The sequence below is a fragment of the Hevea brasiliensis genome, chromosome 16, assembly GCF_030052815.1.
Source record: "Hevea brasiliensis isolate MT/VB/25A 57/8 chromosome 16, ASM3005281v1, whole genome shotgun sequence".
NCBI lineage: Eukaryota > Viridiplantae > Streptophyta > Magnoliopsida > Malpighiales > Euphorbiaceae > Hevea > Hevea brasiliensis.
The window spans coordinates 43,051,413-43,077,950 of NC_079508.1; the positions used below are offsets into that span (position 1 = coordinate 43,051,413).

Sequence of the window (26,538 nt, forward strand, 5' to 3'; positions counted from 1 at the left end):
TTATTATAATCTTCTAGCAATCTAGTAAAGTAATTAAAGTGATTTATTACGCCTCAAAATCTATTCAATATTCGCCGCCATCACTAAGTTTCTATCATATTTAAAAAAAAAAAAAGCATTAGGTTCCTATATCTGCGCTAACAATACACGATCCTGTATTAAAAAAAAATCCTAAAAAAAATATTATATTTAATTAATTATATAATAATAATTCGCCTTGTTGCACTAAATTATTAAAGAACTCAATGTAGAGACAATTAATCCACACCTTAAATTTTGAAATTTTCTTATTTAAATATAGTCTATTATAAATATAAAATATAAAATATAAAATATATAATAAAATTATTTTATTAAAATATATAAATTTTACATATTTATATTTTAATTTCATGATGAATTAGACTTAGGGAAAAAATTTTTTAAACTTCAACAAAGTTTATGAGTTTGAATGGCTTAGAATAACAATATAAAAATGTTTAAAAATTATTTCTTGTGGATTTTTTAAGAATAATAGTATTTATAAATAATATTTATATTTTTTAATATTGATATATGGGGTATTTAAGTAATTATTATTATTATATTAAAAATTATAAATTTTAAAGTTCAGATATATATATATATATATATATATATATATATATATATATATATATATTATGATTTGAGTAATATTTAAATTTTTTTATACGTATTATAAGATTTGTTTTTATCTAAACTCATTTCAATATAGAATTAATATATAAAATATATGGCAAAATATATTTATTAAATCCATTCAATCCTACATATTTGCATAATTCCATGGTAAACAGATACAGACAAGTACATATTATAGCAGACACAGACAAGTACATATTATTCTACGATCAAGTAGGTCTAACCAGGGATTTGGTTTGTCGGAGTCATGGACTTTGCTTCCATTGCGCAACTAACCTAGCAAGAGCTGTAGTGGAAGAACCAGACTCGGCCCAAGCCTCTAAACTTCTCCCTCTCATCTTCCAGCTCTTTTCTCTCAGTTCTCTCCCCTTGTTCGACTCCATCAGCTCTCGCACTCGTCTCTCCAACTCATCCCCTCTCACAAACCCATCCTCGTCTCTCTGCTCGACTCCAATCGCCATCTTCATATCCTCCACCAACACATTCCTATTAAGATGTTGCTCAGCATATACCGGCCATGCCACCATCGGCACCCCTGCAACCACCGCTTCTAACACCGAGTTCCACCCACAGTGTGTAACGAACCCGCCAACCGAGTCATGATTCAGCACTGCTACTTGTGGTGCCCATGACTTCACCACCATGGCTCTATCTTTAACTCTGTTCAAGAACCCGTCTGGCAACATTCCTTCCAAATCAAAATCGCTCATATCAGTTGTCTGCTTACTTTTCTCATCATATGGTGGATTTTTCACTACCCACATGAACCTTTGGCCGCTTCTCTCCAAACCATTAGCCATCTCTTTAACTTGTTCTATAGAGAAAGATCCACGGCTTCCAAAGCACAGAAACACCACACTCTTGCTTGGTTGTTTATCAAGCCAAGATAGGCAATCATGTTGAGCTGCAGAAGCACTACTACTACCCTCAGCAATCAAAGGTCCAATACAGTAAATAGGAGGGGTTGATGCATCAGGAACGCATACTCCATCTGCAATTGTCTTGATGGCTTTTGGCTCGAGATCATTAAAGGAATTAACAATAATTCCATCAGCTTTTGGGAGATTGGAACAAAAGTATAGCATATCATAATAGGCAGGATCATCTCTAGAAAGCATTGGTTCTGGCATGTGAATAGCTTTGAGAGGTGGCAAGTTAGGGAAATTAAGAAGAGTGCCTGCGAGATCTTTGAAGCTCTTGGTGTGTTGTTCATGGATTTTAGGGAAATATAAGAAGGAAGAAAGACAAGCAGCACCAGAAGCGAAAAAATAGTAAGTGGGGATTTTGAGATCTTTACCTACAGAAAGAGCAGAAGTGCAGAAGAGGTCAATAACAAAAGCGCAAATATTACATTCCTTGGAGATTTCTTGAAGAAACTCAAGAACATAGGGCTTGTTAAGGAGTATGCACTCAAAGACTATGGCAACGCGGCTGCGAGAGAGGGTGGCGTCGTAGGGGACAGGAGGGAAACGGCGGAAGGAGATAGAAGGGTAGGTTTGAGAGATGGTGTTGACGTAAGAGATGAGGCCCGGGGTTTCCAAGAATTCGACGGTGATAAGGAGGATGGCTACGGAGAATTGGTTGCCGTAGCGGTGGAGGATAAGCTTGCCTAGCTCTACCATGGAGACTACGTGGCCCACGCCTGGAGCTGGGCACAGTACTATGGTGTCCTGCATTGGATTGGTGTTTGGAATTTTCAGAAAAGAAAACTATTTTGGTGGGTTTGCTGAATGGGAATTTCTTAGAAATGTAAGCAGAGCCATATAAATAGGGAACCTGAAAAGATCACCATACCAAACAGGGAAAAATAAATAATTAAAATTTATTTTATTATCATTAATTGAATTTAATAATTATAACAACTTCAATAAATGATCACGAAATGATTATTTTCTTCAATAACTAATTATCAAAATTTAAAATTTTTTAATTAAATTTATTATTTATAAATTATCATATTGTTTCTTTGAGGAAAGGTATGCATGTTTTTCTGATGCTAGATTATAATATTATGATAAGTGAAAATTTATTTATAAAATACAATCTATTCAATTTCATTAAAAAATTTGTTATTTATTATTAATTAATTAATAATTTTAAAATTATGTATATATAAATTACAAATTATCTAATAATTACTTTAATAAATAGTTTTTATTACAAGATAAGATATAATATACTAATATATATTAAATACATATATTTATATATTTATATTTATTACATATACTTATACTATATATAGATAGATTCTAATTATTTTTATTATAAAATAATAAATAAAAAAATTTAAGACATTATATATATATATAAAAGTTATTAACAGCTATACATTGGATTCACACGGCTAATTTTCTAGTTATTTTTTAAAACAATTTCTTAGATCACATATTATGGGAAGTTTGCAGCCATACACGTGTAAGCCGCAGCCAACAACCCGTCGTTACATGGGCTTAACTGTTCTTCATTGAGAGGGTACGCCCTCAACCAGTTGTTCCCACGGTAAACATCATTTTCTCTTTGAAAAAAAAAACTCTTAAATTTAGTCTCAATCTCCTAATTTTAGAGCCAATTTTTTTTATTTAATTTCAATTTCAATGTGGAGTTATACTAGCCAATGCATGGAGAAATTATACTTGTTTGCATTAAAACAATTAATTTATTTATTAATTATTTTTAGATTTAAAAATTAATTTAATTGATTTTATTTTATTAATTTAATTAATTAAATAATCTAAAATAATTATTAAATAAATATCTCAATGAGTTCTGTGGTGGTTAGTTAAGATAGATGAGGGTATTAGTAGATACAGGAGGAAGTTGTAAGTAGGTGAGAGCAGTTTTCGATTTAAACTGAAAAATTAAATCTAATTGAGTCAATTCAGTTCAATCGGTTCAGTTCTAAAATTCAATCGATTCGGTTCGATTATTTTCATAAAAAATAAAAAAAAAACCAAACCGAACCGAAATTATTAATATATATATATCAAGAAAATCAAAGAAAATCGAACCGAACCATAAGATTTAGGTTTGATCAGTTTAAAACTGAACCGAACCCAATTGAAAATCAAATACTCAATTTATAAATTTCGATTTGATCGGTTTAAAACCAAACCGAATCGATATTTATTTGTTCGGTTCGGTTTGATTTTCTCTTATTAATCGGTTTGATTCAATTTTTAAAATTTTTTATTTTCAGTTTTCGGTTTTATTGGTTCGGAACCGAACCGACCGTTTGCACACCCCTAGTTGTAAGAGTATAGTCTGGTAATTGCCAACACTTACAGGATGTGAAGTAGCCTTCCAGATTCTTCCAACTACTTGCAAAGAGAGTTATAAATGTCAGATGAATAGCAATATGAAAACTCTTAGCAACTTAATTAAATAACATAAATCAGAGTTCAACAGTTTATTTATCTTTTATTTTTATCAGTCTTTATTTTTTTGAACCTTTACATTTAATTAAAACTAAGTGATATACTCTGTATTTGACACGCTCGGAAACCATAAACTGTGATATAGCTGAGATTATTTTCTAATGGAAACAGTACTATAAAACAATAATTTTATTACATAAAATGGTAAATTAATAAAAAAAATTAAATATATCTATAAATAAAGTTAATGATTTAAAAAAATTAAATGTTGATCAAAATTTTTTGAGTTCAGCTATACATTCAGATTTACTTTCATATGTTTTATTTACTGTTTCATATTAAAAAATATATGAAATTAAATATTTTAGTAATTTATATATATGAAATTATGCAATGCTAGCAAGGTGGGTTGAAATTGCTAGAGGAATGGCAACATGCTTGTATTAAAATGGACAATTAATAAAATTAAATTACTGTAAAGGTGGCCATCATCATAAAAACTCCGATATATTTTTTTTAAATATTAAACATTAATAAGGTTCGAATAATAAAATAAATAAACCATTTAAAGAAGCTAATTCCAATCTTTGCTGAAATTGATTCCACGCAAATGCGAACAAAGGGCTTATTTGCCATTCTTTTGTTCCTTTGGAAAAAACATAATCAATTCAACATATTTATTAATAAAAAAATAATAATAAATCAGCAAAAAGGAACAAGTCTATGAATATCATTACGTAAGGGACAACGTATATAAAGGAAGCTTTAAGATTTTATATGATTAAAAGATTCCACTCATCACATGTAGATATGTTATGCCAATTTATAAAGGACAAAAACTGATAGTAAGGAGATAAATAATTCCTACAATGTTAAAATAAAAAAGTTGTTAGTGTTTATAAGGTGAGAAATGATAATTTAAATAAAATAAAAATTAAAGAGAATAAGTGGAGGAAAAGTAAAATATATAGAATTATATATACTTAAATAAATATATATTATTTTATGATAATACTTGATACTTTAACGCGTGCATGCGGGTGAAAATTTTATTATTTTATTTTCATTAATAAATCTTAACAGTTGTATTTATTAATAAACAAATGTGTCGTTCATAAATAAATATATCTATTAAAAACAGACGGTTACATTTGTTGGGAGAGGTGCTTATTTAATTATTTTTGAAAATAAATACTTATGTTTGTTGGAATTTAAAATAAAAAGATATGTCTATTTAGAAAGATGTCATGACCATTCATTATCTATAAATAGGATGAATTATTCAATTCATATTCACTACTTCTGTTTCTTTATCTTTTCTTTTTGTCTCTCTAAATTCTGTTTATACAAAAGTTATTAAGAGAAATTTTCAAAAATTATTGTCTGTAGCCTATTTTACATCTACTGTTCTCAAACAAAAGCTCTATGATTGTATTCTATGTGGCTGGCTAGAGGGGAAATCGAAAGAAATAACATTTGTAAGCAAATCAAAATCTTTTCAGGGCCATGAGTTTTCGAGTTTGAATCCTAATTGGAGCCAATTGCACCAAAAAAAAGTAACAAGGATATTTAGTGTTTTTGAATTTGGATTCCTCCTAGCTAGAACTTTAGGAAGCTTGAACCAAACATTTATTTGGTTCAAGTGTTGTCAACCACTTGATAGATTGGCACCTATTAATGGAACATTTTAAACACAGTTTCATTCGGCCAACTACAAGATAAAACATAAGCCAACAAGGACATAACTAAGCCATGCTCAATATGTTGTCCACATTAGTTTGGAATAAGGTATTTGTGCTAACTATAACATTTGGGCAAACCTTCTCCACTTGAGCTTGCTTTTGGGGTGGAATAAAATTTGGCCAATTTTTCCTATATGGTATTAGAGCCTACGCGGATTCAATATAGGGCCACTCGTAGGGTGTTTACCTGTAAATTTCACACTTTAAATGGTCATATATGGGCATGAGGGAAGTGTGTTATCCTATATGTGTTTGGAACAATGTATTTGTGCTAAATATAAGACTTTGACAAACCTTCTCCTCTTGAGCAAGTTTTTAGAGTGGAGTTAGACTTACTCTATTTTCTGTACACAATAACCCAAGTCAAATATAGATTGATGTTGAATCATGTTATTGCTTAGCTAGTAATTCCATGGACTGGGCTATTTCTAAGGGTCTATTTGGATGAGGATGAGAGAGTGATAAATAAAGATAAAGATCGGTAAGAGAGGGTAAGTTTTACCCTTACTTACCCCTCAAATTTCAATTTTTCTTATACCTCAAATTGAAGCGTAAGTAGGGGTAAAAAGAGAGTTATGAATATTTTTATTTATACACCTCTTAAATTTACACTTCCTTTACTTATCTTCAAACATAAAAAAATATACATTATCTCTTTTTATCTTTTCATTAATTCACTCATTTTCAAATATGATATTTTTTTATTATAACTCTTTTTACCCATTCCCTTCTGTACCTTTACTAGGGGTGTGCAGTTTTCGGTTTAAACCGAAAAACCGAACCGAACCGATTAATTCGATTCAATCGGTTCGGTTTTAAAATTTAATCGGTTTGGTCGGTTTATAATTTTGATAATTTCGGATTAATCAGTTCGGTTCGATTATTTTCATAAAAAAATCAAAAAAACCGAACCGAACCGAAATTATTAATATATATAGGAAATAAAAAAATCGAACCAAATTGAATCGAACCGAACCGAAATCAAAGAAAACCGAACCGAACCTTAAGATTTTTGAGTTTTGATTTCTAATTTTTTTTGTTTTTATGTTTTTATTATTTAGATTTAATGTTAAAAATATGAAATTTTATAAATTTCGATTTGATCGGTTTAAAACCGAACCGAAATTTATCGATTCGATTCGATTCGGTTTTCTTTTATCAATCGGTTCGATTCGATTTTTAAAATTTTTTATTTTCGATTTTCGATTTTATCGGTTCGGTTCGGTTCAAAACCGAACCGACCATTTGCACACCCCTAACCTTTACTTACCCTTTTATTACTTACATTTTTTTCACTCCATTCAAACAGGCCCTAAAGGTGAGACTGCCACTAGATACTGCAGGGGTAGGGCCCCTGGTGCCCTGTAGGAGCAAAGCGCGGTAGACAACCAATGGTCTCCAAATTTGATCAAGCAAATAATTGCCATAATTAAATAAATGGATGTTATGCCTGGCATCAATAATTGCAATAATTAAATATAATGAATGTTATGCTTGGCATCAATACAATGTATTGTACTAACAATTTTAAATCTCAGTCAAATTCAATTGAAATAAAAATAGTAATAAAAAAAAAGGTGTATTCAAGACCGCCAAATAATTCCAAATTCTTCAATTCTTTTGAAAAAATTGACAAAAACGCAGCTCAAAAGAAAGCACAAAAGAAAATGATTCACATTCACGTGAACCAAAGAAAAAAAAATATCATAGTATACAACTTTGCTAGCGCAAAAATCAAAAACTAAGAATCTTAGAGATCACTTGATCATCTTCTTCACTAGTGGATGTGCTTCCATGTATAGTAGCTCCCAAGTAGTAGCGAAGCCATACTCATAGGCAATTGATCACCTTAAATTTTGAAATGAATATGAAGATCCACTCATATAATCTCAATTTTGCCCCTTTAATGATTAATTAATGCCCACCTTAAATTATCGTTTTGTAAATGTATGGTAGCTTAAAACAAATGCACACCTTCGCCACTACAGGTCCCAAGGGGTGGAGAGTCGCGATTCACAACTCGATTGAGGGGAGGCAAAGTGAGTTACCTTCGTAATTGCAGTAAAGGAGTGAAGACTGATAAAGCATAAACCAGAGAGGGGAGGAAGCTGATTGAGGCATAAATAGAATTAAATAACTAAATTTTCATAAAATAATTAATTAAATTAAATTACTTAATAAAAATCGAATTGAAGTCATTGGATTCTATTTTTGTATTAGAAATCATTTAATGCTATCTTGTACAAGACCACAAGTCCATGTCCTTTGAAATTGTGTACTAGTGGGGTCCGACACATGTCTAAAAGCATTATTCAGTGTCACCCAATAGGGGTTTGAGATTGTCTTCCTTTCATTGATTACAATTTAAAAAAAAAAAAGTTGCTTAGAAATTTAGATTTATATGTTAAACGAACGAATTTTGATAGGACATCAGTATTAAATATAAATAAAGTTAAATTATAATATTAAAATAAAATGATAAATAATTTGTACAATAAATGAGAATTTTTTTTATTTATGAATGGTACTCTAAATTTTATTTTTGAGATAAGAGTGTTGGTTTTAGATTAACTTCTCTCTCCAGGTAAAGCCCTCGTTTTCTGTAGATTGTCTGCGCCCTTCCCCTGCTTAGAGAGGAGGGGAAGGATCTTTCCTGAACCGGTGTGGATTCCCTCCTGCCGAAAGATCGAGTTGTAAATATTTTTTTTTAATTTGTTTTTGTTGATAGATCTCGTGCAATATTAGTGAGGGACTGCCTAGATTTGTCTGTATTGGGTTTGTTTTTTCAGTGAGTGGGATGAGTGTGTTCAGTTTTTCCTTCTTGCTATGACTTCGAGTTTGGCTCTGCGGTATGGATTTCAGATGTTGGGTTTGAGGGAAGAGGACACCCCGAGGGTTTAAGAGTCGGCCACCTCTGTTTGGCCACCTCCTTCGGCTATAAGAGACTAAGAAGCCATCTAGGCTCTGCCTCTTCTCCTTTTATTCTTCCCCAATAGCCCCTGTAAGTGGAACAGTGGTGTTCTTTGACTAGTAGTCGGTTGAGTCAAGATTCCCCTAAAATTTACCTTGTAGACTTGCGCATCATTGTTGGTTTTGCTTTTGTTGAGGCTTCAGAGGATTCCTTCTTGCTCTACAGGTGACTAATAGCTTGTTTAGAAACGGCGGCGAATATTGGTGAATGTGTAGCATTCTTGGTTCTTCTGCCTTGCTCAAGGTGGCGCTCCCTTTGTTGTTGCGTAACCTTAGTCTTGGATGGTTCTTGGGCTGGCTAGTGTATGGGCTTTAACCTTGTATCTGTTAGCCTTTGGATAGGCCCCATTGTATGGTTTTATTGCTTGGCTATTAATTTTAACCTAAGATTTTTGTTTTGTAACCTATGCCCATTGAATGGCCAAATTTTGAATGCAAAAGTTAATGATGTAATTTTTCAATTAAAAAATTATTTAATAATTAAATTAAATTTATTTTAAATTTTCCTTCAGCATCTTGCCTATAAATAGTAAGCATTTTGTGCCATCTGAAAACTGCCAAACTTTCCTTTATTATTTAATGCTTTCAAATTATTTTTTAATTTATTCTATTTTTTATTATTTTTATTCAAATTTTATTGGTCTCAATTCGTAAAATTTATTTACATTTGGTTTTGCATATATTTTCTTCTATTTTTATTTTTTTTATTGTCATTTTTATTTATTTACTGTTCATATAATGACACTTTTATTTTTTTTTTGTTTATTTATTTTTATAAGTAATGATATACATTAATTATATATATTAACTTTTTTTTTCATACAAATTAAAAGTGATAAAAAAGTAATTTATTGAAAATTTAAATTAGATATGTAAAGATCATAAATAAAGTAATAAAGTGAGAATATCATGTTATAAATTATGATAATCAAATTATATATAAAAATTTTTTAAAATAATTTTAATAAAAAAATTAAATTTTAAACCAAATATAAAAAATTAATTTCTACTAAATTTGTATAAAGTATAAGCACTTAGTTAATCTCAATTAAAACCGATGAAACGTGATTTTGTCGCCCATTAAAAGTGCCATGTCGCACTCCCTAAGTAAGCACACTAACTTTATATATAAAGAGATGAAATATGTAGAATATAAATTTTATTATCTTAGCATTATTATTAGTATAATTATCTTATGATTTAAAAAAAAATATGATTTTAATGAAATATTAATAAATTTTACATGTATTATGGAATTTAAGTATTATTAAGGTTTTTAAAATTATATCATAAAATTAGATAAATTGATTATTTCAATTTTTTATTTTAATAATTAAAGGGAATTAAATAGTTAAATTGAATTAAACAATTAATTTTCTTGTAAAATAATTAATTAAATTAAATTTTTAATAGAAAATTAAATCGAAATGATTGGATTCAAAAGTGGGAAGAAGGGAACATTTCATTATTTATATTATTTATAAAAACACTTATAAAAACATTTTTACAGACATATAAATTCGTTGCTAATAATATAATTTAGCAACAATGTATTATCGTTAATTTGTATAGTCATCACTAACACCTTTTTGTGACAGTAAACTCGTCGCTAATACTATTAGACGTTTATTCCTTCATAATTCTACTTAAATAAAAAAAATATTATTACAATTTATAATTTAATAATTCTTTTATCTTAATCTTATTAGTATTCTTAATTCATTAAAAATGATTTAATTTATTATATTAAATTAATATAAAACCTTAAACATCCAATCGCACGTCTACTAAGTTAATTTTTTAATTGTTGTAATATTTACAAACTTATAATGTATATATGAAAATGGGTAATAATGAGATAGCAAAAATATCCTTGCCATAATTATAAAATTATCATTAAAAATTAAATATTTAATTAATATAATTGTACAATTATTATTAGAAATCTACTATTTAATTAAATAGAGCAATTTACATTTATATCAATAGACATAAATCCTATTCAATAACAATTATTTTATTTATTGCAAGTCTATAGCAAGTTTTTTTTTAAAAAAAAAATTAATGAATAAGCTTAAACTAAATATTGAAATAGAGAAATTGGATCTTTAATTGAATTCAAGTTCAACAACTGTTTTATTGATTACAAATTTTTATTTTTTTAAACAAAATTACTTATATTATTAAAAATATAGTTTTAATCAAACTTAAAATTTATTTTTATATATAAACAAAATTTGATTTATTTATTTTTATTATAAATAAAAATAAAATTATTTTATAGTCTCTAATTATTTTCAGCAATAATAATTAAAAAAATAATTTTGATTGAAAAATTAATAAAATTATAGGAATTTCAATTGAATTTTAACTAATTTTGGTAAATAGAACAAAACTAACACTAATTTTATATTCTTATTAACCTAATTAAAATTTTAAATAAAATTTAAAAAGTACTTAATTTTTTTTATTAATTAGGCTTATTTTCAAATAAATTTTGATTTATTATATCAATAGAATATTTTAATTTATAAATTCATAGAAAAAATTTTAAAATACTTTTCATAAAAATCATTTAGATTTTATTTAGATAAGCAATCATTTGAAATAAAAATAAAATTTAATTTCTATATAAAAATATAATAAAACGTAATAATATCATATTTAAATGCTAATTTATCTCAAATTTTTATCTATTTAAATAAAATTTATATTACTATATAATTATTCAAATGTAAAGTTAATTAAAGAATAAAGTTAATATATAATATATGATTATAACAATATATTTACAAATGATAAAACTTAAGTTTTCATCAATATACTTATGATGTATATTTTTTTGTTACTAGTTTTTTAGGTAATGTGCAACGCAAGTTATTATACTCTTTATGGAGCCTCGTGATTTAATTTTTTATATATAATTTTTTTGTTCATTTTATATATATGTATATGATATAATATTATTAAAGTATTATAAATATTATATTTAAGTGAGTCGTGGTATTGATCATGGACTCGAATATCCGTACTAAAGCAACTTCAGAGGTAACTGTTGACTCAGGATACGCAAAATATCATGAGTCATGAAAGCAAGCTCTCTGGATATTGGAATTGATTTCCTTTCTACTATTGTAAAATATTGAATTCTTTTGTCCTTTTAACCCTTTCCTCATCTAAATATTGTTCCAATTGTGATTTTTTATTGAGAGAGCCAAATTCTTCACTTTTAAAACAATAAAATTCCTAACAATAAACAATATAAGAATAATTAACAAACTATCTAGACATTAAAAAATGTAGAGTAATTTATAAACAAATTTAATAATAATAATAATAATAATAATAATAATAATAATAATAAATTTGTCTAGTATCCCCATGTTAAATGATGACTCACTAACAACTCAAGTAGTGCAAGATTTATTTGAAGATGTGCCACCACTGTCAGTAGATATAGAAGAAGAATCTCTCGCAACATACTCATTATAAGTAGAAAAAAATTTATCATGAACTTTTGTAAATTGTGGTTAGGACCATAAAGTTTCTTATAACTCCAATCTATAAAAAAGATTGTTTTATTAGGGATCTAGTATCACAGCTGTAGCTAAAGTCAAGCTAAACTTAAACAAGTATTGTAACACCTCTATATGCATAGCTACGTGTAATGCACTGTTCCGGTGACCGATGTCGGTCTGGACAATTAAGAAGATTAGAATCATGTTTAAAACACCTAGAAAAGCTCTAAATGGAAATAAATAGTGAGTACCAGATAGTGAAGTATAAATAAGAAAAATAAAGCATAAAAAATTAAATGAGCTGGAGGTCACAGCGATGGGTGACCTTACCGGGAAGTGACTGCGATGTCAGTTTTAACCCTAGTTTTGAACGGAAAATTGTGACACCGTAGTCCTAAGAAGTATTGCGAACCTACTGGAAAAGAGAAAATCACAGAAAAGAATTGATAAGTAGGTCAAATAATTAGGTCAAAGTTTCAGAAGAAATATCAAATTATTTGCAAACTGGATTAGACCAGCGAGGGGCAAATTGGTCAATTCATCCCTAAAGGTGACTAATGACCTAACTGTCCAATAAAATTAGAGAAATTAAAATTTTGAAATATAGAATTAAATTAAAGAAACAAGGAGAAATAAAGAAAAAAGAAAAGAAGAGAAAATTAGAATTTTGACATCATCAAAGTTGCATAAGCATGATATAATAAAATCAAATATTAAATAATTTAATTTGTGGGATAATTATTAACTTAAAAGAGTTAAAAATTAAAAGAAAAAAAAAATTGTCATCTTCATTCCTAGCTTGGCCGTCCCTCACTCCCTCTCTCTTCTCTCTCTAAACTCCATTAAAGCTCATATGGAGCTTGAATAAACACTAACCCTAGCCCTAAATTTCCCAAATTACTCCATCAAATCTTGTTTTTGTAACTTGAAAAAAAGATTGAAGAAGAAATTTTGAAAGAAAGTGGAGAGAATTGGAGAATTGAAATACAAAGAAAGAGGTTAGTGTTTATTTCTTAAATTTCTTTTTATCTTTGTGATTTACATATTTGAATTAGCATAGAATTGATGAAAAAAATGGAATAAATCATGCACCTCTATCCATAGGAAAAATTCGGCCAGCCTATAGGGGAGTTGGAATTGCTTGAGTTTGATGAAATTAAATTGGTATGGAAGTGTAATTAAGTTTGTAGAAGATAGTGAGATACTTTAATTGCACCAAATTACACATTTATAAAATTAGGATTCTTGAGCCTATTGAAATTAGGGGAAAAATTGGAGGAAATGGTTAATTAATGTAATTGACCCTAATTGAGGGTAAAAATGGTCAATTGGGACCAATTGAGATGTGTTGGAGTGATTAGAATTGCAAGGCAATTCGTATTGGATAAGGTTCACTTTTGGGCAGTATGACCTAGGTCCCTTTCAGGGACCAAACTGTAATTCTGCCATCCCAATTGATGTGAGGCCAATTGGATATGAAAGTAGACACATAATGACATAATTTTTATGGAGAAACCATGCCCAGAAAATAACATTAAATAGTGAACAATTAGGTCAAATTCGGGTAATGCACATTGCCACTGTACAAAAATGACCAAATGCTTATTCATTTGGCCATAACTTAGTGTAGGAAGGTCCAAATGACCTAAATTTTATACCGATAGAAAGCTGAGACATAGAACTACAACTTTTATGGAGAACAAAAACTCAAATTCTGACCATAACCCATCTAAAAAGTGAGTTGTAGTTAGCACACTAAAACTGCTAGAACCAAGAAAGTGCCCAGAATTCTGGGTTTGAATTAATCCGGCCAGCCTCATAAAAATAGCCATATCTTGGGCTACAAAACTCTAAATGGAGTGATTCAAAAAGAGAATTAAAGCTAAGACAATAAGGAATAATTTTGATGAAGAACACTTAGCCAAATTCCTATAGTAACTAGACTAATGGAATAATACAAAATAAGGGACTAAAACTGGCAAATTGAAAATTCTCTTAGGAGACCTAGAATTTTAAATGGCAACCAAGGCCAACAACTTAGGTACTCAAAATGTATTATGTGGGTGTAATTGGAATTCACCTATCTATGAAGCATGAGAAAGTCAATATTTTGACTTGAATAGTACTATGAATAATAACCCCGAAATGCAAAGTTTAGAGAATACCGTTTTAAGCCTATGTAGGGATACAATTAAATAAATATGTAATAAATTATTGAAATTATTATGAGTTATGATACTGAAACACTATAATTTGCGTGTTTCAGTTGAAAAAGACTTGGGAAAAGATAAGAAATATTGAGTCAAGGCCTAAAGGTGACTCAAATCAGGTTTGTGCACAATAAACTTTATTTAAGCATTTTCTCATTGAAAATTTGATTTAGTATGCATTATAAAATTTCTGTGTTAATTATGAGTTTAAAAACTTTTGTGTTGCCACTTTGTGAATGAAAATGTGACTTTGGAAATTGATTGGATTTTGCATGCAAAACTTGAACAAATTGTTTTAAATTTGATTTCGGATTTACACTTAGCATGATAGTGCCATATTATTCCTCCTACATTTATGGGGTTGAGATCGATTATTTTCCTCTCTCTCTGGCTTACCGGTTGAGGTCGAGATCAGATGAGCACTTATATAGCTAGCTAGCCACCTCCCTCATTGATTTCGATTAGTGAGGTTGTAGATTGCTTTGTCGTGGTGTACAACACGGCATTGATCAGAAATTTTGTGTCATGACCTAAGTTGTGTATGGATTGGCAATACTGTGTTTATTAAATTATTTGATAAAATTGTATTATAGATGTGATTTGAAAATTATGAAATAAAATTGTGAAATGTTGAATTATGATTTAGCAATGAATGTTTTATGTTCAGTATTTTAAATTTTTATTGCGTACCACTGAGTAAATCATACTCAACGATAGCTTATTTTGCTGTCGCAGATAAAGGAAAGGAAAAAGCAGCAGAGTGAGCTATTGAATTGACAATGACCGCATTGACTTTTTTGTATGAGTATTTATTTATACCCTTGTAGTTATTTTGATGTAAATATCGTAGTGTCATATGTATTAATGTAAAATTGAGCAGTTGTACAGTAAATTGTAATAGTATTATTTTTAGATTTGATATCTGTAAATTAAACTTGTTAATGTAAATTAGCTTTATTGAATGCAATGTTGATGGAATTATTTTGAAATGGTTTGATTTGAGAATTTTGAATTGCATTTGTGTTGATTGGGTTGATTATGTGGATTTGAGTTGCATTGGAGGTTGAAATTCATGAAGTTATTTATTGGAAGTGCTTTTTTACAGGTTTAAAATTTTGATTTTTCTCAATTACAGACGGCACTCTGCCAAAATTTTTACAAAATTTACGAAAAAATAAAAGTTATCAAAATTTTTACCTAGTCTTTAAAATGAAATTAAAAGTTTTTAATACCTGTTAAAAGTGCTCACCACCTTCAAAAGAGATAAAATTGTTATAAAATTCCTTGTGGTGTATTTAATAGGTTATCGATAGGCGAAGTTCGATAATTCATTAAGTATACTACGGGATCACGTTATGCCTTACGAAGGGGCAAGGTGTGACAAGTATTTCTCAAACTTTTTCAACATCAAATGAGCAATCTTTTTCATATACTTATCCTCTAAATTCATATATTATTTCAACATCAAGCATGCCATGAAAATGGAAGGAAAATACAAGTTTGCTGTGGGATACTTAGTAGCCCAAAAAAACCTGAGTGATATCATAAAACACAACCTAGAATGTGGCAATTTTCTCAATTTTTTCACACTTACTTGAAGTTGGACAACTCCTAAAATTAGAGTCACTTAAAACCAAGTGACAAAAGGCACGACGATAGAAAAGAGCACTTTCAAGCATAAGAAAAGTCGAGTTCCATCTAGTGGGGACATCTTGCCTTAGTCCTTTTTTTTTGTGTTCAATGACAATAATTTCACACTCTAAGAATTTTTACTTCCTTACTTGTGAACCTCTAACATATTTAATGCTCTCCCTCACTTTATAAACACAACTATCAATTTCCTTTAACCCATCTTATACTACCAAATTCAATCTATGAGCATAACATCTCAAATGGAAGAACTCACCTCCACCAATAAGTGCTTTTCTTGTATTTAATTGACCTTTTAACAATACAACAAATACATCATTTGTAGAAGCATTATCTAGTGTAACACTAAACACTTTCTTTTCTATCCCCCATTTAGCAAGAATATAATAAATTTTTTCATTCATTTATACACCACTATGAGGAGAAGGCATGAAAGAGAAACTCAAAATTCTTTTTTGCAAAATCCAATCTTTTTCAATAAAATGCACAGTAACAGCCAAATATTCATTAGTAGCAATAGAGGACCATAAGTCAGATGTTAAGCAAATTATTCCAGTAGTTCCATCTAACATGATTTTTATCTTATCCTTATCCCTCTTATACTTTTAAACAAATCAAATTAAGCAGTAATTCTAGAAATTACTGAAATATTTAGCTCTCAAGAAAGAAAATAAAGCTCTAATACCAACATATTCGACAAATGATAATAGCAAATCATATATAACAATTGCAGCAGCAAGCTATTTACAAAATTTATCAGTATCAAATGCTGTAGACATAATTGACAAATCATGACTCATAATTAATTGCCCAATATCACGAGTGTCTTTCCTAACACAAGATTGAGAATAACATTTGAGGTTACTTGTGTTACAAAAGTATATGTAGAAGAACAAAGAACATTTTATTGAATGGTAAGAATCTTTCTGTACAACTTTATTGACTCAAATATTGATTAATTGTGCTATTTACATAACACTAAATCTAACAAAATAAAATAAAATCTCATATAAATCTCAACCATTAGTCAAGATTAGATCACTAGTTAAAAATTAAAATGCAACAATTTTAAAAACTATTTTTTAATTCAAATCTTAAAAACTATTATTTCTAAAATCTTGAAGGATATTAATGAAGACTAAATCAATCATGTTTGAATTATATTTTAACATTCTCTCCCTTAATTCAAACATATACTCAAAAATAATTTATTTATTTTGATTGGAGCACTTCTCTCAAGCTGAGAATTTTGTGTGTTAGAGCACTTCTCTTTAGCTAACAATTTTGGTGCACTTCTCACCAACCTCTAATTGTTAGTCATCTTGGAGCACTTCTCTCTTATCTTCATTATTGATGCTCTTCTCATCAATGATCTTTTTGTGTATTTTTCATCAAAACTTTTCTAGGAGCATTTCCCTCGAACAATCCTATAATAAATTTGTATTTAAAAATTTCTCTCATATGCCCATAGGATTATTAAGGCTCTGATACCACTATTATAAAAATAAATATAGAAGAATAAACAACATTTTATTGAGTGGTAAGAATCTCTCTGTACAACTTCATTGACTCAAATATTGATTGATTATGCTATTTATATAGTACTAAAGTCTAACAAAATATAATAAAATTTTACATAAATCCCAATCACTAGTCAAAATTAGATCACTGTTAAAAATTGAAATGCAACAATCTTAAAAACTATTTTTTAATCAAATCTTAAAAATTATTATTTCTAAAATCTTGAACAATATTAATAAAGACTAAATCAACCGTGTTTGAATTAGGTTCTAACAGCCTGTACCATACTTGTTATCACAAATAAATATAGCTCTACATTTTTTACACTTGCATCTTTGTTTTCCATCGATTGACTTGTCAGAAAATTGATCAAACAAGCTCCACATCTGAGAAGTTAATATTCTTTTACTCTTGCCTTTAGCTTTCATTTTCTCATCAATTTTTTTCTAACTTTGTTACATCATCTTCCTCCTCCTTTGTTGCATCTAATGCTAGATTCATGTTGTTTGAATTAAGATCCACTTTAATGCCATCAACAATCATCTACAAATGAAAATACAATTACACACAACGTACGAGCATATCAAACAAGTGAAAATCACACCTTATACTTAAAAACTTTCAATTAAATAAATAAAATTCTATTTATTTTCAACCAATGTTACAAATCAAGAAAAACATACACAATTCATATGCACACAAAATCATTAGGGTTAAAAAAAATAATAAATAAATATTACATCTCTTATTGATAAATATTTATATAATGATTGATAAATATTACATCACTTAATGATAATGATTGATAACTTACTTAATGATTTATAATTACATCAATGTTGATATTTTATAATTTATTATGAATAAAGAAATCACAAATTTATGATTTTCCTCCATCAAAATGCTTATCTGAGCATTACAAAAAGTTACCATCTAACCCTTCTAAAATCATATAACCTATCATTGTTCAAGTAAATGATGAACTCCTTTCATCAAGAATGATTTTGGACTATGAAGAGTAGGATTTAGAAGAAGATTTTCCATGCTTAAAAAAAATTAAAAAAAAGCAAGAGAAACAAATAACTCTAGACTCTTTTCTATCTACTTCCATCAACTGCAATGAAAGAGAAATAACCAGAAAGCAACTTTAAATCCACATAAAATACAATAGAATTTCAAAAAATATATGAACAAAAAAACCCAAAGAATAACCCAAACACAGATCATCATTTAAAGAATAATAGCATAAAAGAATTTCTAACAATAAGGAATAACAAATAAAAGATGACAATCGAATAACAAATAAACAAACCTTGCCAAACAATTAGTGAACAACAAAGAGATTGAAGATGTTAACAATATTAAGAGTGACTTCTTCAGTTTTCACAGACCTAAAGAGATTGAGATCGAGATCGAGAAATCTAGAGTGATCTATGCTGAGTTAATATTATAGAGTAAAGACATAAGAAAAAAAAAATTAGATAGAGAGAGTGAAGGAGGAGTAGGAGGCTACAACAAACTTGAGAGAAATGGATTTTAGGTTTAGGTTTAGCTTTTTACACTTTCTTGTATGTGTGTAATAAAAAGACGTAGTTTGGCAATATACAGAAATGGGTCATAACAAGTTTGAACAAATTAAAATAAAACAGGTTAACTTGTTAACCCATTTAAATAAATGGGTTATTACGTTTATATGCAAGTTTAGCGTGTCCTAAAAGGGTTGACCTGTTTATGACTCAAACTCATTTATACAAAACCCAAACCCACCTAACTACATGTTGAGTCTTGTCGTGTAAATAGGTTGTGTCAAAAATTGTTAGCCTTATGTTAATAACTTCTTTTATGTCTGAGAGTTTCTATGTTCTTTTTTGTTTCTTGAGAATTGCAATTTAGTTGTTTAAAACTACTTAGTTTATTGTTGGCATAAGGTTCATTCTTGTGTCTTTTGTCCTTTTATTTTTCTTATTATGATTTGAAGATTTGTGATAGTTGTGATTATTAGTAGTATGCCCTAGAGCATATCATTTTGTATGTATCTTGTACATATTTTATTAATAAAAGGCAATTTCACTTTTCCGTTTGCATAATGTATTTATATGTAATAGAAAAGGTTCATTGATATTTTATTAGAAATTCTATTCTTAAGTTGTTAAGAATATAAGTGATAGTATTTATAGTACAAAGTATCATAAATTGATTCACAATCGAGGATACTTCACAAAGGAGATGACTTATCCAAAAAGATTGTAATCATGTTTGTTCCCAAGGTATTTATATGAGATATAAATAAGATGGAGTGGTGAGTCTCATGTCACATAACAAATATGATAGGCACTTATACATGATAAGTAAGCCAAACTAGTGACGCTTATGACAACCGCATGGAGTTTACTCTTGTCAATGCATTGTCATATGTCATATCAGTGCATATAATCTTTAGACCTGAGATAACACAATTATCTTGTATATAGGTAGTTTGAGTTTGATACTGCTTTCATACTTGTACTATGTATGGGTATATGGGCATGTGTTGGCTCCTATTAGTTATATATGGAGATAAGTGTTGATCAAGATGGAATCCGTTACCCTAAGTAAATAGGGATAAAATCCTATGTTCATTTAATTGTTCTTGATGTTTCAAGTTTCTGGCCAGGACAGACAGATTTAATTAGAAAAGAGTTTCTGACAAGAAAATCTAATTAATCAAGAACTAGAATTAAAAGAAAACATAATATTTATAGCAAATGGGGTTTGACATTAACCATGACTCCAGCTCGAATTGGGATTTTGTAATAGAGAGATTCTAGTGCATAGTAACATATGATTAAAGGTTCATTTAAGGTATTCATTGTTATTGATTGGGTGGCCATGGCATGCTATGCTAGGTGTCAACCATGGTCTATGAGATGTCTAAAATGATTTAGAGAAATCATTTATGGTAAGAAAGAGTTCTGATGATATTAAGAGTTAATATCATATCTCATTGCCAATTAGTGATGAGCTTAGTGAGTCACACACATACACAAAGTAATCACCAAGTAAAATGTGATTTAATTGATTAATTAAAGAGTTTAATTGATTAATTAAATATGTTTGGTTTGCAATGAGATTACAAAGTCCTTAGCATGGCTTAAAACTAAATCTAGGTTATTGGATGTATAGTAAAAGTTAAATTTATATTTAAAGTATTTAAATATGAATTTAATTATGAGAAATTAATTAATGGAGATTAATTAGTTAATTTATATTTGATATAAATTGATTAGAAGAGGAGAAATAATGATTTTGGGTTGAGAACTCAAAATTACAACATAAGGGTAATTTGGTCATTTCACATGGTGACATGTGGCACTATGAGATGGTAACACATGGCACCATATAAACTTGCCATTTATCTTCCTATCATGCAAGATGATTAAAGTCAAGATTAAGTTTTGCTTTGACACTTGGCTTAATGAGATTAAGTCAATTAAAAATAAGATGCAATGTGATTGTGACATATGGCAAAAGGTTTAAGTGATTATTTGACCTAAGTATAAAAAGAAAAGAAAGAAAAAAACAAAATGAATTTTCTTCTTCCTCTCTTCAAAGTGGATGGCACCTTTGGAGAGTCCATCTCCTCTCTTCTTTTCTCACTTGATTCAAAGAAAAATCCCTTAGTTTTTTTGAATTAAAATTGCTAGGAATTGTTTCTACTGTCCTATACACACATATAACATCTCTAAAAGCAAAACCCCAAATTATAATTGGTTGGCAATGCTTGAGAAACAAAATTGGGGGCTGCCATTGGTGATCTTGGTGTGGACAAGCTAGAGGAACAACACTTGGAGTCCTAGGAGCTTCCTAAAGGTGTCAATTGCATCCATAGTGTATCAAAGAGGTTAGTGCCCAAATTCCTCTTTCAAATTAGGGTTCAATTGAATGAATTTGTTAATTCACAATCTTAAATGGCAAATAAAGATCCTAATACATATTAAAAGTATTTTAATATGCAATTGAGCATTGAAATTAATTAGGCATATAAGAGATGTAGCATGATGCATGAAATCCTAGAAGAAAAATTTTGAAATTCAATGCTCCAATACACCAATTACTATGCTTTCGCTCCTTCAGTGATTTAATTTGATCATGAAATTGATGTTAATTGCTAAAGGCCAACTACATCCTCAGACACTTGAACTATTGCATTTTTGCCTAATAGACACCTGAACCTTTCTTTTTTTTTTTTTTTGCCTATCTCATCTCAACTAAAAAAAAAAAAAAAAAACTTATCACTTAAACACAAATTTGCACAATCAGTAAATTTTGTATATATACACACATGGGGAGGAGAGTGGGCCTTATATCAAATTGCTAATGTGTAATTTATTCTAATTTAATATTTTTATATTATTATTAAATTAAAGAAAATATTGCTTTCCACCCATCCGCCTTACATGTGTCTTTCCCTTTTATCTTTTCTTCACCTTTTGCATTCGGTATAGCAGCCTTGAAGGACGATCACAACTTTGTTTGGCTTTAAAAATTCACCATTTTGTAATCGTTTGTAGATCTTCCTCTCTAGTTGTCCCTCTTTCTCTCTTTCTTTCCTTAAACTTGTCCTGAGAGACTAGAGAAATGGAACACCACTCTCTTTAAGGGCTTCAACTAATGCCTTATACTCCTCATAACCCAACCATTTTTGCTTTATAAAGCCTTTTAGCTTATAAACTTTTAAAATCAAAGAAAACAATATTAATTTATTTAATCACATAAAAAATAGATACGTCTTGTATATTTTTACAAAATATATTAATGCTGGCTCCAAGGAATCAAGTTACTTTATGGTGTAATCTTCTTTAATTTGCCCATATGCATATACAATAGGTATAGTCTATTATGCTAAAGCAAGGACATGAAACACAACAAACCTTGAAGCCACAAAACAAATATGGCCTAAAGCTCCTCGCTCTTAAGATTAACGGCTTCAGAGTTCAACTCCTAGAGAAAGAAAATGATTTCATTCACATAGATGATTGAAAAATAGTGCAAAGACAAGTCATCCCATGAAGCAACGAATGCACTTAAGTATTATATGGTTCAAAAAATAAAGATATTGATTGAATGATTCATTATTGGGATAAATCTTTTAGAACATTACAGGTAACAATCCTTGGCAAAGTCTAAAAAGCAACATTATTACCAAAGTAGTTGCCAAATGCATAAAAAGGCAGTGGAACCAATTATCTGTATGTTGTTGTGTCACACCTTACTCCTACGTAAGGCATAACATGATCCGGTAGTATACCTAATAGATTATCGAACTTCGCCTACCGTTAACTCATTAAATACACTACAAGGGATTTTAAACCCTTTTCCTTTTAATTTAAATTGGTGGGTCATATTTCTTAATTATTAAAATCCTCAAATTGGAATTTATCTCAAAATCAAAATTATTGATTAATTTAAAATCTTCGCAATTTTTATAAAAATTTCGGCAGAGTGCCATCTATAATTTGAAAAAATAGTTCTTCCAAAAACCTGTAAAAGCACTTGCAATATATTTATCTCAACCCCAATAGTTCACTTCAACTCAATTTCAACAACACAATTCAAATTCAATTCAATATCATTCCCAGCAATTTATAAAAACAAATCTCAAATAACTGAGCATTTCATAATAAGAGATTTATATTACAATATTTTTACAGATCAAAATAGTTTACAAACTTTATTATATAACTGCTCAAGACCAATAACAGTACATACATACAGTTCATATACATTAAAATAAAAATTTACAAAGGGGCATAATATATATACCCGGCAAAAATCCAAAATGCTGTTACTTTAATTTACAAGCAGCCTACTTTGCTGCTTTATCTGTCTCTCTACCTATGACAACAATGAAAAGCTATCGCTGAGCCATTGTCTAAGTGGTGCACAACGTTAAGAAAATGATAATTTAAACAATGAATAAATCACAAATAAATCACTTGATGTATGGATACATAAAATCATGCTTAATTTCAAAAGACAGAAAATTTCTTAAAGAAATTAAATTTCATTTCATAATTCACTAAACAATAATTTTAACAAGTCACACACGGCTTAACCATGATACCAATGTCCAATTTGTCCCAATAGCCAATGGCTAATGAGGAATAACATAGCTAACTAACAAAATAGATGAGTACTCATCCTATTCGTCCTCATCTGGCACACACCTCAATACTTCAATTAGAGAGGGAATTCAAAACCAATTTGTCCAACTAGGCACGCTAGTGAGGAATTCAAACAAATAATCATGATTGCTGTGGTTTCAAAGCATTTGAACTATTCCTAAGCACCAAAGCATTTGGCAATTTGCATTTAAATAAATTCCTCAACATTTAGACCAACAATATACAATTTGTTTTAGTCACAATTCTCGATAGAAATAAATTCATAAATTAATTTCACAGTTTGCTCAAAATAAAATTTCAATTGAAAATCAACAAGAAATTAATTATTATGCACAAACTTTTTATGAGTCACCTCTTGGCCTTGACTCACTTTTTCTTTGTCCTTTCCAGTGTCTTTTTCTACTGAAACCCATAATTTAAAGTGTTTCAGTACTCATTTAAATAATTTCTAATAAGAAATTCTAACAATTAAATTTTTGCAGACTTACTCTACCCACTACGGGTTATAAATTCGGGTCTTTTACATTTTTGTTTATAGAGGTACTATTCATTACATTATTCAAGTTAAAATGTTGACTTTTTTCATCTTTAATAGGTATGTTAGTCCTAAATGTACTCACATATCACATTTTGAGTGTCAAATTTGTTGGCATTGATTGCCACTCAAAATTCAAAGTTTCCTAGGAGAATTTGTAAATTTTCAATTTTGGGTCACTCATTTATACTATTCCATTGGACTTTTTACAGTAGGAATTTGGCTAAATGTCCCTCATCAAAGTTGTTCCTTATTGTGTCTAGTTTAATTCCCTTTTTGAATCACTCCATTTAAAGTTTTGTAGCTCCAGTTATGGCCATTTAACCATAACTGGTCGGATTGGTTACAACCCAAAAAATTCTGTGCAATTTAGGGTTCTGACAAATTTAAGAACCTAACTTTGGTTGGAAAATTGACTTAGTTCTGGTCAGAATTTGGGTTTCATTTCTTCATGAAAGTTGTTCTACTATGTCATAGCTTTCCAATACCACAAAAATCAGGTCATTTGGACCTTTCTATTCCATGTTAAGGCCATTTGAATAAGTAATGTTCATATGATCAATTCTGTACAGGGGCAGTGTGCCTAATCCGGATTTAACCTAATTTTACACTAGCTTATGGTCATTTTCAGGGCAGGGTTTCTACATAAAAATTATTGCATTATGTGTTAATTTTCATCTCCAATTGGCCTCACACCAATTGGAGTAACAAAATTTTAATTTTGGTCCTTTAAGTGGACCATGGTCAGGTTGTTTAGATTGGGCAGCACCACATTCACCATTTCAGCCCAATTCTAACCATTCAAACACACTCCATTTCATACCAATTGACCATTTTAGACCTCAATTAGGTCAATTGACAACAATTCCCAAAATCTCTAATTTTTCCCCCAATTTCTTATTGATCAAGAACCCTAATTTTCTAATTTGCACAATTTCATGAATAAAGTGTCCAAGACACATTTCCATACTCGATTGAACTTAATTACATAATTAATTGGAATGAAACACATCACTTCCCCCCCAACACTCATGGCTGCTAAATTTCATTACACCCATAATCTATCATTTTTGTTTGATTTTACGCAAATTCTATCTTAATTAAAGTATCTAAGCATAAATATAAAGAGAATTTAGGAGATTCATAACTAACCTCTTTTGTTGAATTTCTTCTTTCTCTAAATCTCCTTTCTTTCCTCTTTTTTTTGTTGTCAATATCTTTACATAGGTTCAAAAGCAAGATTTAATGAAAGAATTTAGGGGATTTATAGCTCAATTTAGGGTTTAGGAAAGCTTCACATGAGCTTTAATGGAGGAAAAATGGAAGAGAGGGTGAGGAGAGAGAGAGGTCACGGCAATTGAAGAAGAAGGAAATAAAAATTTTCTTTTTAATTTGTTTATTTGTCTTTTTATTTGTGTAATTATCCCCCAAATTTTCAAATTATAAATTATATGATTTACTATGTCATGCTTGCATGTTAGTGATGTCATAATTCACTTTAACTTGATTTTTATTTTTTTTTCTTTTCTTCCACTCACCTCTTCAATTTATTTTCATCTTTCAAAATATTAATTTCCTACATTTTATTGAAAAATTAGGCCAAGAGTCACCTCTAAGGGTGAATTGACCAATTTTCCCTTTGCCAGTCTGATTCGATTTTCCAATAACTCTGTATTGCTTCCTGAATCATGATCTAATTATTTGATCTAGTTCTCAACTCTTTTCTGTGGTTCTCTCATTTCCACTAACTTCACAATAATTCCTAGGACTGCGGTGTCACGATTTCCCATATGAAATTAGGGTTGCAACTAACTTCGCAGTCACTTCCCGGTACAGTCACCCATCGCTGTGACCCCGGCTCATTTAACATTTTATGCTCTATTTTTCTTATTTATATTTTACCTCTAGTAATTACTATTAATTTTTGTTCAGGCCTTTTCTAGATTGTACAGATATGCGTCTAGACATCCTGACTATCAGGATAGACACCGGTCACTTGAATAGTAAAATGCATAGACTACTCAATATAGGGGTGTAACAATTCTCCCCCCCTTAAAAGAAATTTCGTCCCAAAATTTTACCTAGTCTTAGTCTCTGAACAGTTGTGGGTGCTGCCTCCTCATATCCTCTTCTCGTTCCCAAGTAACTTCTTGGCTTGAATGATGGTTCCACAGCTCTTTTACTAGTG

General features: G+C 29.4%; 1 protein-coding gene across 1 annotated transcript; it reads right to left on the reverse strand.

Annotated features, from left to right (window-relative positions):
- Positions 1-744: 744 nt before the first annotated feature.
- Positions 745-2,409, reverse strand: LOC110669034 (UDP-glycosyltransferase 88F4). The gene has a single exon (XM_021830483.2). The coding sequence runs from the start codon at positions 2,337-2,339 to the stop codon at positions 909-911; it is 1,431 nt and encodes a 476-aa protein (XP_021686175.2). The 5' UTR covers positions 2,340-2,409; the 3' UTR covers positions 745-908.
- Positions 2,410-26,538: the final 24,129 nt, after the last annotated feature.